General features: G+C 43.8%; 1 protein-coding gene across 1 annotated transcript in view; it reads right to left on the bottom strand.

The window, feature by feature from the left end:
- Nucleotides 1-14,117, bottom strand: part of LOC144101457 (solute carrier family 22 member 3-like) — a 37,276-nt gene that overhangs the window by 9,369 nt on the left and 13,790 nt on the right. Inside the window, exons 2-5 of the mRNA XM_077634637.1 lie at nt 8,989-9,092; nt 5,352-5,506; nt 3,287-3,455; nt 2,110-2,257 (exon numbers count right to left, since the gene is read on the bottom strand). Coding sequence (XP_077490763.1) covers nt 2,110-2,257; nt 3,287-3,455; nt 5,352-5,506; nt 8,989-9,092 — 576 coding nt within the window. The remainder of the gene's footprint in view (nt 1-2,109; nt 2,258-3,286; nt 3,456-5,351; nt 5,507-8,988; nt 9,093-14,117) is intronic.

Genomic DNA, 14,117 nt, shown 5'->3' with positions numbered 1-14,117 from the left:
TTTATGTAAATATTTATTTCCACTTACCTTTGCAAGGAATTGGACACGTACTCAAGAGCGCTTGAATTCGATAAGTTCCAGCGTATTCCACGCTGTACCATTATCGTTTTAAAAATGCACTGGCTAGCATTATATAATTAAGAGCCCAACAACTTGTATTTTTTATTTCTTGTTGCGTTGCTTGCTTTTGTTTAATGTGTTATCTTTTTAATCACTCCCCTCTGTAATGCCAAATGGCCCTGAGGGTATCAATAAATGAAATGAAATACACGAAATAACGCGAGTACGATAAAAAAATGAAAACCAAGTTACTCGCTGCGTTAACAAGGAAAGGCAAGGTCAGTGTCACCTTTGGGCATCACTTTCTTCTATGCACCTGACAGAAATAACATTAAAACAATTTTTTTTTCTCATTGCGGATCCTCCTTTGCCTCAATAAAATGTGAAGCAAAGTTGTGGCATGCGAGACTAAGTTTACTCTTAGACCTATACACTATAAATCTACAAAAATTTGGCATTAAAGTCACTGAGCTCACGTCACGTGAATACGTACAATTTACGTTACACCACACCCAGCACAATTTACGAGAGAATGTAGCTCAAACACTGCAATTATGAAACATGTCATCTGCATTTGCTTTGACGTATTCATTTTCATGAAAGCTTCTGAACCATAATGAAATTACACTTGGCGTGTATTCCTTTACGCTAAATCTCTGCGTTAAAGAAGACAAACGCATTCCTTCATGAACAACACAGAGCTCTAATGCGAGAGTAATTTTTTATATGCTTTATTTCAGCTAGATGCGGAAAATTGCAGGGAACAATAAACAATTCTTGTTTTCTTCGCAGTACGGAGCCGGTTTCTGCTGTGTTCCCAGAAACAAAAGTCTGTATCTCTCCGGTGAAAAAAAAAAAGTGCGCTTTTTTTAGAATTTTGTCGGATTAGTCGCCATATGCTCACTTCCGATTTAGCCTGTGTATCCTGTCGAAAGTAGATTGTGGTCGATTAACTTTACACTCCAGCTACGGTGTAGTAGCGGAAGTCGCAATAATTTTTATTCTTTAAAAAGACGGCAAATATTTGAGACTGTGTAAGGTTTCTCGGATTTGGGAACATCGTCAGTAGAAAACTGTAAAGAAGCACGAGATGTCGAAATAGATGCTTTTAGTTCTTTATCCCCTTTCAAATTAACTATTGAAATATTGTCTCGTTCTAGAAGTGTAAAAAGAGTTTCTGTCTCCATTAAGAAGCAATTTTATGCGCAATAACGAAAAATTTGTGTGGCTTAATTAAGCTACATTCCCGTGACTTCACATGAACGTAGCCGGCCACTTGTGGTATAAATCATCGCTGCACTTGAGTTACAATTTTTGCTGCTTTCCAATCAATATCTAAGCAATTAAATGCCATTATTTCCAACGGACGAACACCACAAATTGAAAATTAGAAAAATCTTGAACTTCCGAGATTGGGCTGTGGCGGCGATACCTGTATTGTAGTTCTTGCTCTTTTCTACCTCACAACAGCTTCGTTTTCGCTAAGAGTGGTCTTTTTATGGTTAGGAGCTGGTATTCTATCCATCCAAGCCAACTTTAATTTCTTCTCCTCACTGTCTCGTAAACACCAAGTGATTCGGTCTTGATATTTTTAAAAAATAAATGTTTCGCCCAAATTCTTTTCACAAATTTTGCAAGACGATGGTATGGACCATATATATACAGGGTGTTTCCCCTAAAGTTTTACATATTTTCTGAAAAAAAAAATAGGCTTTTTGAGTTAGAAGAGCGCTTTTTCAGCATAGCATTGTCAAAGGTTTAGTACATCAGAATACAGCTGAGAGTGCTAACTAGCAGGCTGGTTGACTAATATTCAAAAGTTAACTTTTTAACTACTGCAATTATGCTGCTTAATTATTGAGAGACGTGTAGCCCAGTGTACTTAATATCCATATCAGTTTTTAGAATTTCGAAAACGCGGTTAACCTCGGCGCTGTAGCCCAACAAATTTTGGGTACATCGCGCCAAAACACGCGCGCTTTACAGAAGCTTGCAGTCAAAGCAACATCTCTAGTGCACGTAACTCATCGACATAACCAGGATACTTACTTTGAGTATCTTCAACCTCAGTTGGCTGAGCACCGAGTCCAGGTCTTCGATGTGAGTGCCGTTTGCGGAAGCCGCTCGCAGGATGGTGCTGGCGGCCTCCTTCATTCGTCCTGTAGCCACCAGCCACCGAGGAGACTCCGGCAGGAACCTGGAAGGTCCTCACAGTTGAATGTGCGGTGTCGGTGATTCTCACTTAGTGAAGATGAGAGTGCCGAATGAGGGCGACACGGTCGGAAAATGTGCAGCATAATGGGGAATGCAATTTCAATCATCGCATTACAGCACTTCTAATAGACCTCTCCCACTATGACATAATTATTTCATTATTAACGAAACATTATTGTTATGTTATTAGTATAGCACTATGAGTACACATTACAAGCTATAGTGATCGTTGGCCTTAGGCACGGAGGAAGACTATATAGGAGTGGAAACTTCGCTGTCTGCAGCGACCAGAAAAGGTCACAAGTCCGCGGTGCCACTATCCTGCTGGCGACGCCTGGCGGCCTGGAAAGAAACTGCTGAAATACAACGTCACGGCGTGCCCGTTGAAGCAAACACCCGTGTCGTCTGCTTGTCGTCTGCTTTGAACGCGCGTCGGAGCCGCCTGCCCGGGCGCTGCATTTTTTTTTTTTTTTTTTGCTGCTGCTGCTGCTGCTGCTTCCACGATGCGCCGCATAGCGCCGCCACTGCATGCGACCCCGTAGGCGCATACAATTGTGACTATCTGGTCGCCTGCGCTCGCTCGCGCTGACGGGAGTTTCACCTCCTATATAGTCTTGCTCCGTGGCCTTAGGTGAGAATCATTTGTCCGCCCACACACGTATCCACACACTGCTAATTTGTCCGCCCTGACAGCACCTGTCCTCGGCAACTTTCTGTGGCCACGTAGTAGAACGCCAGCGCGCTATAACCGCAAACTTTAGAAAAACTTTTTCTCGTTTTCTAAGCTTTTGCTACATTGGAAGAGAAATTTCTGCGCGACAAATTTTATAAAGAACCAGCATGAAAACAGATCTATTGCCACACTGCCTACGTCTTGGCTACAAAGCATCATCCTCTTTCGTTTGGCGGATTCGCCTCTCGGCTGCCGCTTCGCCGTTAATACCCTCCTACTTCTACATTTATTACATGCGCCGTGCTTCGTAAATGCGATGCGAGACAGGTAGGAGCTCACCAGGACCAGATGAGTATGGCTATGAAGGGAAGTGTGATGGCGACCTGGACGTGTCGCCAGTTCTGGAGGACCCACACAATTCCCGGCAAGATGAGGAGGCTGACGGTGAAGCCCAGAGTGAAGGCCACTGCAGCGCTGGTGCGATGCTTCGGGCCCGTCACCTCCACCACTGCATACGCAGGGATTATATTGTAAAGCTGGCTGGAAGTAAGGGTGTTTAATGTTTAATCTGTGCTTTTTAAACAGCAAAGCTAGCAGGAAAATATGGTATTTAATTCGTGCCTCCTTAAATTCTGTTGCTTTTGGACTGGAATGAAGACTAGAAAGGATTAAGAGGCGATGCACAGATAAAGTGTCTATCAGCTTTGTTATTAGAACCACAGATGGTCAAAATTCATCCGGAAACCATTAGCTCGGCACCCCTCACAATCTCGCACATACGAGTAACAAAGTGGCGCAAGTTTTATTTCCAGTTCGAGAGCCTTGGCAGTTTTAAATATATTTAAACCAATCAGAAATATGTTTTTAAAGATGTTTCATAACATTCCATTTTTGAAGGATGCTATAATTAAAGATTTCTTTGAGTGTGTAAGCTGGTAACCAATGCCCATCAGTTCTCTGCTTTTAGCTGCGACGTGTCAAATCATTTGCTCTAGAGTGTCAGTGATGCACGATGAGAAACAGAGCAACCGCATGATGTTCATCCGGTAATTTGCATATTGCTCGTGAAGCAGTCGAGTGCGACTGGTGACCCGATCATTAATTCGCGGTTAATTTGCCGCAGGATGAATAAGGCGCATGCGCAAAGCCTCAGCTATACCATCACTAGGTTGTCTGAACTAGCAAGTTCTTTGCCGCCGACCCATTACTAACCTTTGCTCAACCCGCTGCTCACCGTTTCTTGCATTAGCTATCCAATACATCGTCATTAGCCACGTTGCTTACATCATGCAAATAAGGTCTGTCACAATCATCGAAACTTAATCATCTCGCATGACAGCCGCCATCACCCAATAGAAGTACATTTCCTATTTTTGTAACTGCGTCAAATTTCTTGCCACCTTCCGCAATTATATGCTTTCCTTGCTGCCCAGTATATCGCCTTGAACGACCACTGGCCAGATTACGCAATGCATGCTGTGTCCAAATCCTGTCCACACCCTTAATTTCATCTGCAGTATTAGTCTGCGTTTCTTCCTTAACCAACGCTCATCTTTTCCAACGATACGCTCGCAGTTTCCCCCTCTATTGCTTCCGGCGCTTGCTTTCTCAGATGAGTAGGGTGGCTTCCTGCCACTATTTCCATTTAGACTGGCGACAGCCATTATTTGCTTGGCAGACGCCAATTCGCATCTCAAATATTGCGTTGTCCTCTTGTTATGACAATGGAGGCAAACATTTCTGCCTGAAATAAGTGTTCTGTTCCTGTAAGCCTTACTGGACGATCTCGTGAGCGAAAATGCCGAAAATACGGCATTTCGGAATAACACTGAAGCGCTGAAAAAATGATCCAGTCAAATAAAATAGCGCAGTTGCCACCACACGACACTGAAGCCGAAAATCGTGACTCTCTGAAGATAAGTTAGCATTAACTCTGCAGCTGCACTGATGGTCAAAAAGCTCCAAAAAAGTATATGAGGTACGTATCCTAAGAGCACAAGACGATATAATTACATAAGGTCGATTCCTCTATTAGAATGAGAATTCACTGCTTTTTGTTTTTCGTTTTTCTTTTCATTTTTTATGCAAATTCTATTCTAAGACACAAAATTATCCAAATAATCCTCTCTTTGTCCATGAGTGCGTTCGTATCCCTTGTGCTACCCGGCTAATCCCCAGCAGTGACGACATCATCATCATCACAAGCGCTTGTGTGGTCTCCATGGAGGAGTCGTCTTTGCCTTTTGGTCGTCTTCGTGTTTTTATCATTTCTAGGCCATGACTACGCACCAGCGCTCCTAACTTCTTCCATTGCGGCAATCATACTGCACGGTTTTAGTGAGACGGATTATACAAGATGCGCCGGTTCACAGTTCGCCGGAAGCAAAAGCCGAGCCCTTCTTACGCAGGCAGAAGGCGGCGGTCTGAGTTACGGCCAGCGAGATGCCCAGAATGAAGCGGGCGCCCAGGAAGACGCCAAACGAAGGCGCCAGGGCTGCCACCAGGCCGGCCACGGTGGTCATGGCGCATGAACCGACCAGCAGGGGACGACGGCCTATCCTGGAAAGGGAACAGTCAAGAAGCGCAATTCATGAGGTCTATACATGGTGAACAAGCTATGTAGAACCGTATTTTGTATCGTTTCATTGCATTTTCATTTCATTTTGTTGTATTCTATTAGTATCTGCTCCTAGTGGAGTAGCCCGTGTGAAATAGTGTCCCGCTGGCCATTGTTGTAGAAACACTCCCATCATGACACTTACTTAAACCAAAATTCCCCACTCCCATGTAGTACTACAATAGACCGGCGCCTACGTCGACGAATGGTAGAGCACGGCGATGCGTTTGACATGCCTGACAATGTTTATGGGCCCTATAATCCCCTCGTAGAAAAGAAACTGCGCTGCTGCTGTGCGACCGAAATGGCGCAGCATAGTTTCACGGGCTGGGTCGGACTCGATGCGGCGGAGGTACTGCGGCTAGCGGCGGCGAAGCGACCTGACCGGCCGTGCCTATAGTCAGCCATTTGTTTCATCATATCCTGTGGCTTTCGTCATGATTTATACATCACGACCGATTGAAATAAAAACGAAACTCAGCATTACAAAGTACGGCCCCTGATCAGATAGAATCCAAACCGGCACAACTACAACTATTGAATACATGGGTGACTACTGAATGTTCACTATTTAACAACGCATTAGAAGAGCATGCAAGCAAAGCAACCCCTTCAGTGCACGCAAATTGTCGAAATAGCCAAAAATTTGTTGTGCCACAGCGCCAGTGTTTTCGAAATTCTAGAAACTGATATGAAACTCATTAACGGCCGGCTACAAATTTGCAATTGCAAACAGGGACCTAACTCTAAGAGTGAAAAAGTTTATCATTAGAAATCAGCTAACCAGCTTAGTAGTTAAGATAATTCGCAAGTTTTCTGGTGTCCGCCAACCATGGTAAAACCATGCCACAAAATTCGTATATTTATCTCAGAAATCCTGTTTTTGATATTACTGAAAGTCTTTCCTGAAACACCCGGTAGATAAATAAAAGGACTGCTGAAGAGCAAAGCACAAGTGTAGACTTGTTTTGTTTCTTGTTTTTTAAATACGGAGGCCACTTTGCGAGTGACGTGACCAGGCGGTCGTGGTGTGTAGTAGTGCGGCTGTGACTCATCCGGCTCTTTAACGATTTATTTTCCCCTCGCATGACGCTTTCCGCGTGCATTTAAAGTAAAGGTGCCTTTTTTCACAAAAGAAGTAAAAGCTGAAAGGAGTATCTATAGAAGTACACGGTGTAGCTCAAAGGTGAAACAGTTATTGAACTTTAGCTGCCATGACTATGCCTAAGAAAAAGGAAGTAAAACTTTTAAAATTGAAGTGGAGTATTTGATACATTCGTTGAGCTTGCAGTTTTATTCCACCTTACTTCCTGCTTAAAAAGAACTGCTGACTACTTCTCATACGTATTCTTTATCACTCCACATAGACACCCGCTGTTACTGCTGCACTTTTATTGACCTGATATCTGGCCATAAAATTCTAACATCCGTCCAAAAAGTAAAACCAACAAACTTTTTTTTACTTTTACGAGATTGTTTCAGGTTTTTTTTACGTTTACAGCTTCGACATGCATTAAAACAAGCGCATGCACTAGTTTAAAAATTCTCGGTAAAAATTGTATACAGTGTTTCCGACAAGACTTTTGCGGAAACAAGCACCTTAGGCAACTTGCTTTTTGTTGTGCTGAAAAAAATTGGGCGCATAAATTCAGTATTCAGTCCCCTTAACGAGGACTAGTGTTCCCGGTTTCAAAACACCTGTCAACCATTTTAATGAAACCAATTCGTCATCATAATCACAAACATGAGCCCTAATAAACTGAAAAATATTGTGAAAGAAAGGCTCTTAACTAGCCCCACTGACCAACAAGTTAACGGTGTACAGGCTGGTGTGAAAACGGTTAAAGGGTCGCTGAAGCGGTACAAAATATCTGGCCAGGCTGCTTGCATTGTGTTCTAAAACTGTTTAAAAGAGCGAGAGTTATATTTTACACAAGCGACCGGGCCCCACACTGACTCAGCATATTTTGTGCCGGGAAATGGACGCCGAAAAGTCATTTCTGGCGTTTCTGAACTCGGTGCTTTTTAAAACGGACCAAACCCTGTGGTCATTTATTGTGGGGAGTTAGACAGGGGGCTTCTGACATCGGAAACTTCCGTGCACCACCCTTTTATGCACAGTCACCGTCTCCCCCGAGAAATTTGAGACATTTAGCACAGTGCGTACCGCTACTGCTTACCGCGCTCCGCTAGTGCGCAGGCGCTGATTGGTCCTGACGTGGCAGGCGTGCTCGCAGCTTGCTGGCACGCGCCGCCAGATGGCGCCCTCAGGGCGAACTGCGCATGCGCAGTGAAAGCGCGCGCTAAACAGTAAGCGGCAGCGGCACGCGATCCACTAAGTATCTATAATGACACATAAAAGCGAAGGATATGCCAGTTACCATCTCTGCACGTAAATTTGATGCTACGGAAGCGAGTCCCCGGGTCTCTTACCTCTTCCTCTCTTGGCAATTTTTTTTCCGGATAGAGGTCAAATAACGCTAGCAGTCACTTTGTACTTACGGTAATGCACCAACCTTAAGAAGGTTGCCTCTAATTGAGTGATTAGTCATTGCTGTCCACCTGAATGTCATCACATGGTTACAAAAGAAATCTGCAGTGTTAATTCCCCAAACCTCATCCACTGCGCGGAATTGAACGGGCATCGTTCTCTCTTCGAGTATTTGAATTCGTGAACATCTTCCTCAACTGAACATAAAATAAAGTGACTTAGAACAGCACTTCACTGTGGTGCTTTATGTAAATGAAACCAGCTGAACCGGCGTTGTGGACAAGGAAATGAAAAAAAAATAACAAAAGGATATTTTTCTGTTGCCCACAGCACCTATTCGGCTGTTCTGTCCTTTTGGAAGCTATATCTACATGGAATAGCAATTCTGTTTGGCCGCTAGTGATCATTTGTCGACTTTTTTTAGATTACGCTCACGTGGTCAACTATCCTCGTTGATTTCATAGGTGCCCAAATTTTCTGGTTCAGTAAGTTTGAACTCAAGCCAGCCACTGTCACTTCGCTGCGAAACATGTTCCTCATTGCTTGTATGTTAATAAAGAATAACCTAGTTATGCGCCTAATTGCAAAGTCACTTAATTCATATTTGACATCCTAACTAATTATCAATATACCCGTAACTTTTCTTCGACAATTTGAACTTATCAGTATAAATTATTTACCTGACAAAGATAGTAAATCAGGGGGCTTCTGAAACACTGGTGTTATTTGTTGGTTCGTTTCTTACTATACTACCCAATAGCAGGAGCTGATTTGAACCTTTGATGAGGTTTATTAATTGAAGTAATAGGTGAAATGAAGTATCGGCGCGATAGTGAACCTGTCAGACAAAAGCATGAAACCACTGCAGGTTATCTCACGCTCACGATTGCTATCTATCCTGTCCAAACGCGCATTGATTCTTATGATACCTACCTGTCACCGAGAGCAGAACACACCAAGCAACCCAACAGCATCCCTGTCATGACGCTGCTCTGAACCAGGGACCGCATCCAAGTACGCTCGCACACCAGGTCCCACTGCGAATCGAGGATGCGACGCTGTGAATGAGATTCTTTGTCTTTACACCTGCGGACATGCCACGTTCTTTTCCTTTCGTCGCAGGTATCTCCAGTAAAGCTCCACGTAACACTGCGGTCTCATTTCCGAAGCAACAACTCGTCAGAACGCTTTTAACGTAGCTCCAAAACTATTACCCCAACTCCACATAGGGCTATAAGAGACGCCGTAGTGGCGATCTCCGTATCAATTCCGGCTTCGTACACGCCAAAGTGAAAAGCACCTTATTGGGTGTTTTGGCATGTCTATAACTAACACCATCACATCTTTGTAAAATGTGGCTTCCAAGTGCCATAACGCCCTTTCAGGAAGTGTTCATGCTGCCAAAACACCCTTCCATAGCGCAAATCCAATAGGGTGTTTTCATCGCTATTACACCCTATCATACGGTGAAAGAAATGGATTTGAACCCTTGCATCATTCGGAAAAGCTGTCCATGCTACATGCGCAAATAAATTCTCACTGACATCGCACACCATACGGCATTTCATTTCATTTCACCTCCATCGAAATGTTGCTGCCGCGACTTGGAGTCGATCCCGCTACTTCATGCTCGGAGGGCGTGGGTTTGTATCCCACAGGTCGCATGGGTGTCTGTTCTACTTTCAGTGCAATTATCTCGTAAATTAAAACGCAGGTTATTTCCCACTCGAATCAGCGCCACTATTAAATACTGAAAAAAAGAAGTTAGACACTCAGTGAGTTTTATAGATAAAATGACTGCTGCCTCATTTCGTTTATTAAATAAATCAGGGTATATAGCGTGAATTGCGAAGCAAGTCATGCTTAACTGGGTCAAGGATATAGTATGAAGCAGCAATGCGAGTGCGAAAATTCTTGGAATATATGGTCTCCGCGTCTTGTGCAGGATACAGCGAGCTGGAAACCGGTGGGAAAGATATTTCTCCTTGAATAAATGTAGCCTTACTGATGATGACGATAATTGTGATATCATTATCACACTATCGATTACATCGAGAACAAACGCTGTCGATTGCAGTGCAAGTGTCAGTTATTTCATGATTGAATGAACATTACTGCACTGCAACACAGACAAGGAATAACCACATAAGGAACAAAGGACATGTACACTCACAACTAATTTTATTAGGACTAGCAGAACCAATATTAAACCAGAAAAAGCTAACAACGCCAGAAACCATTCATCGCTTACCTAATTAAATGATAAGTTACCCCACCCCTCATGTTGTGCCATTTGTGGGCCTTTGATTTATTAATAAATAAATAAAAAACTAGAGCTTCTACGGGATCTGAAAGCAAGTCATTGACACTGACATTAAATTTCATGTATCTTCAAAGACATGAAAATTCAGAACCTGCCAGTTAGAAAGCAGGCTGATGAAATTATGACCTCTTTTTTTATAAAATAAGCCTTTTTATTTCTCGTGTTACATTAACCTGATGGCGGAAAAGTATGTTAGTATGTTGTTGTTGAGCTCAGGTGGAGTGGCACATACTCACAGTGTGGTATGTGAAAATAGGAGGCAGCAGCCTTCTTTTTTATCTTTCTTTTTTCCTACTTCGCAGTTCCTGCAATGTGTCGCCACGTGCGAATGTTGGTCTGATGACGGGGGCCCCAAATGCTCATTTAGACTTACAATGGTACCACTTCCCTTCTGTACAACATAAACCTTCCCACACAATACACAATACTCAATACACAATACACAATACTCATACACAACCGCTCACACGCAGGATACGTACTGTGATTTGTGATTAGTATTACATATAAAAGGGCTATTATTGGTTGATAAATAAATTCTTCGCTGGACACGGAAACACAATCTGGGCAATTTCAGAGACAGAAAAAAAAACAGCAACTCTAATCTCATAACCTAAAGAACGTGGCCCATCGTCATGCAACTCCTCACAACTGTAAAGGAAGGGCTAAGAAGCTGTTTTAATCTGCTTAGTTTATCAGCAGGCTGCTGCTATGCAAAAGGGGCCAGAGGCAGGTGCTTTTTCTGGCATCTGAAATAGAGCGAACTCATTGCTGCTTAGCGCTAAGCAACCACTGACTGCCATAGTAAATTGTTCACCAACACAGCAGCCATATTAGCCTGTGCTACGCCACTGTGCTGCATTTTCAATCTTTAGACATGTACAGCTCTGGCTACAGGGCTACAGGAGAGCAATAACCGCAATTACTGTCTCGGTGCTGTGCAACCCAAGGGACGTGTCAGGTACCGCGATTAACACAGGATCTGTCTCTAACATATAAAACACGATAAACTTGACAACCGACAAGTCTACGCGAAGGACTACAGGGCAAAATTTTGTCCTCATTTATTTTTTTACACGCTGCATCGGCAAGGTCTAGCCCGAGACATGCGTCATACGTGTGACTAGACAGATACGGTCTCTTCAATCTGAAATAGAATCGACTCGACACACATGTGGCGTGCCTGTGCCAGAGATTCACAAATCTTCTGCATTACCATTCTTAAACATACAACTTTGCACAATTCTAGAGGCTCAGATATATTTGTGTTGCAACGAGGAGCAACGTCCTTTCACTGAAGTGCTGCTATGTACAGAGCTTGTGTGTTTGTCACTGCTAGTTACGAGAACTGTGCTACGATTTCAGAGCGTGATGAGTAAAAATTTTTGGTATGACAGCTATAGTTCACTTACTGTGCTTGCATGCAACATGCAGCTGTAGGCTAGCAACGATGCGTGCCTCATAGACCATTTGTCGCTTCGGGACGCTAAACCCCACAATTTCAATTCCAATGAAAATAGTAGTCGTGCATTGTTCCTATAAAGAAGCAGGCTCCTGTGCAGTATATAAGAGTAAATTTTGAAGCATCGCACATAAAAGTTCTTATATACGACATTCATTTTTTTAAGACAATAAATGTACAATCAGGCCGGGATAAAACGCGAGCCGCGCTAGTAAGTAAAAAAAAATGTTTACCTACGTATTTTAAGTTGCAATGTAAAAATAGCCTGATTCATATTTGTGGGGAAGGTTCTACCGAAAGGCACATTCATGAACCGGTTATAAAGGAATATCTCGCTGCAGAGTACAAAAGTACGGCACATGTGTGCTCGCGTTTCATTCCGGCCTCACAGTACGTCGTTCATGTTGGCACAGTACATATGCCGTCGCGTTAAACGTTGTGAATGCTAAATTAAGAAGGCCAGTTCATGCTACTAATTTTGCAGATCAAAGCTAGATGATAGAACTGAGGCCATTTGCAGCGCGTTTTCATTTTCCACTAAAGGCTAATCTCGGCGTTGTCATGAGTGGCTTTCTCAACTGCAGTAACTGCCAACAAACGCAGACGGCTGGGAAGAGGCACCAACGCCAAGCGAGTTCGCCCAGGCCTATGTGCGGAAGTTGTCCCGTAAATGTAAAGCAAAGAAATTCACGCAATCGATGGTTCTGTTTTAAAATAAAAAATAACGGCTGTAATCTGTGTACCTTTTGTTAAACAATGCTCCACAAACTTGTACAGCACGATGTACTGCTAAAGGCACTGCACCGGGGCAAGGTTGATTGGAGAGACATGGGAGATGCCTTTGCCCTGCAGTGGGCGTAGTCAGGCTGATGATGATGATGATGACGACGACCGGTACACGATTCCCTCCGTTCGTCGTCAACAAAATGCAGCGAGTGTACGTGCACGATTTCGCTATCTGTTAGGACAAAGTAGTTCCTATTAAGTGCGCTAATGCAGCGTTGTTTCAAATAGTAGTCCTCTGAAAAACTCAGAAATAAGCACACATCGCCGCCGCATTCCTTATGTGGAACACTTTGAAATCCGAGCAGACGTTTTCCTGCGATTTTTCTATTTTTATTTTTTGTTAATTTGTATGCAGCGCAGCTCTCCCCCTTTAAAGACATCCTCAATCCCGCAATAGCGCGAAAAGTAGCCACAGAAACAGGACACACAAGCATTACGCACAGCACGCTTCGCACCAGCAGCAACCCAGCGGTGATAGGCAACATTGAGGTGCCTTCTGCTCTCAACGCTGGGTGGTAAAATCCGGCTATCTGCTCCCTGGTTCGGGTTATCCGTTAGAAAGGTCTATTGCAGCTGGACGGACAGAATGTGCTGTCCAACACACGAGAAAAATATTTAAAAATGACATTTCAGGGGACTTGACGCCTAGTAAGTGGCCTCTTTGGGCTGCTGGTTTTGCCAGCACCTCTGCCGGTGGCCATCTCCTTAGCATAGCGTCCCACTTGCATTTGAAGACTTAGCTGGGGCTCGTTTTGAAAAGCAATAAATAGATGGAGTTAGATGAAGTACACAGGCAAGATCCGACTAGCCCTGTGTTCTTCTTTTGAGTTTCCCTTTCTTGCCAGTTCTCTGTCTAACGCTGTCCCGTCCTTGTGCACCACATATCCCTGCAGACAAAACTGAGCTGTGTAGCCTTTAAATTGAGCTTTATAGTGCGCTAGCACTTAAATCCCCATTCACCTACCCTTGCCTATTTCGTGTGTGTGTGTGTGTGTGTGTGTGTGTGTGTGTGTGTGTGTGTGTGTGTGTGTGTGTGTGTGTGTGTGTGTGTGTGTGTGTGTGTGTGTGTGTGTGTGTGTGTGTGTGTGTGTGTGTGTGTGTGTGTGTGTGTGTGTGTGTGTGTGTGTGTGTGTGTGTGTGTGTGTGTGTGTGTGTGTGTGTGTGTGTGTGTGTGTGTGTGTGTGTGTGTGTGTGTGTGTGTGTGTGTGTGTGTGTGTGTGTGTGTGTGTGTGTGTGTGTGTGTGTGTGTGTGTGTGTGTGTGTGTGTGTGTGTGTGTGTGTGTGTGTGTGTGTGTGTGTGTGTGTGTGTGTGTGTGTGTGTGTGTGTGTGTGTGTGTGTGTGTGTGTGTGTGTGTGTGTGTGTGTGTGTGTGTGTGTGTGTGTGTGTGTGTGTGTGTGTGTGTGTGTGTGTGTGTGTGTGTGTGTGTGTGTGTGTGTGTGTGTGTGTGTGTGTGTGTGTGTGTGTGTGTGTGTGTGTGTGTGTGTGTGTGT

The sequence above is a fragment of the Amblyomma americanum genome, chromosome 8 (assembly GCF_052857255.1).
Source record: "Amblyomma americanum isolate KBUSLIRL-KWMA chromosome 8, ASM5285725v1, whole genome shotgun sequence".
Classification (NCBI taxonomy): Eukaryota; Metazoa; Arthropoda; class Arachnida; order Ixodida; family Ixodidae; genus Amblyomma; species Amblyomma americanum.
This window is presented reverse-complemented; position numbering and strand designations above follow the sequence as displayed.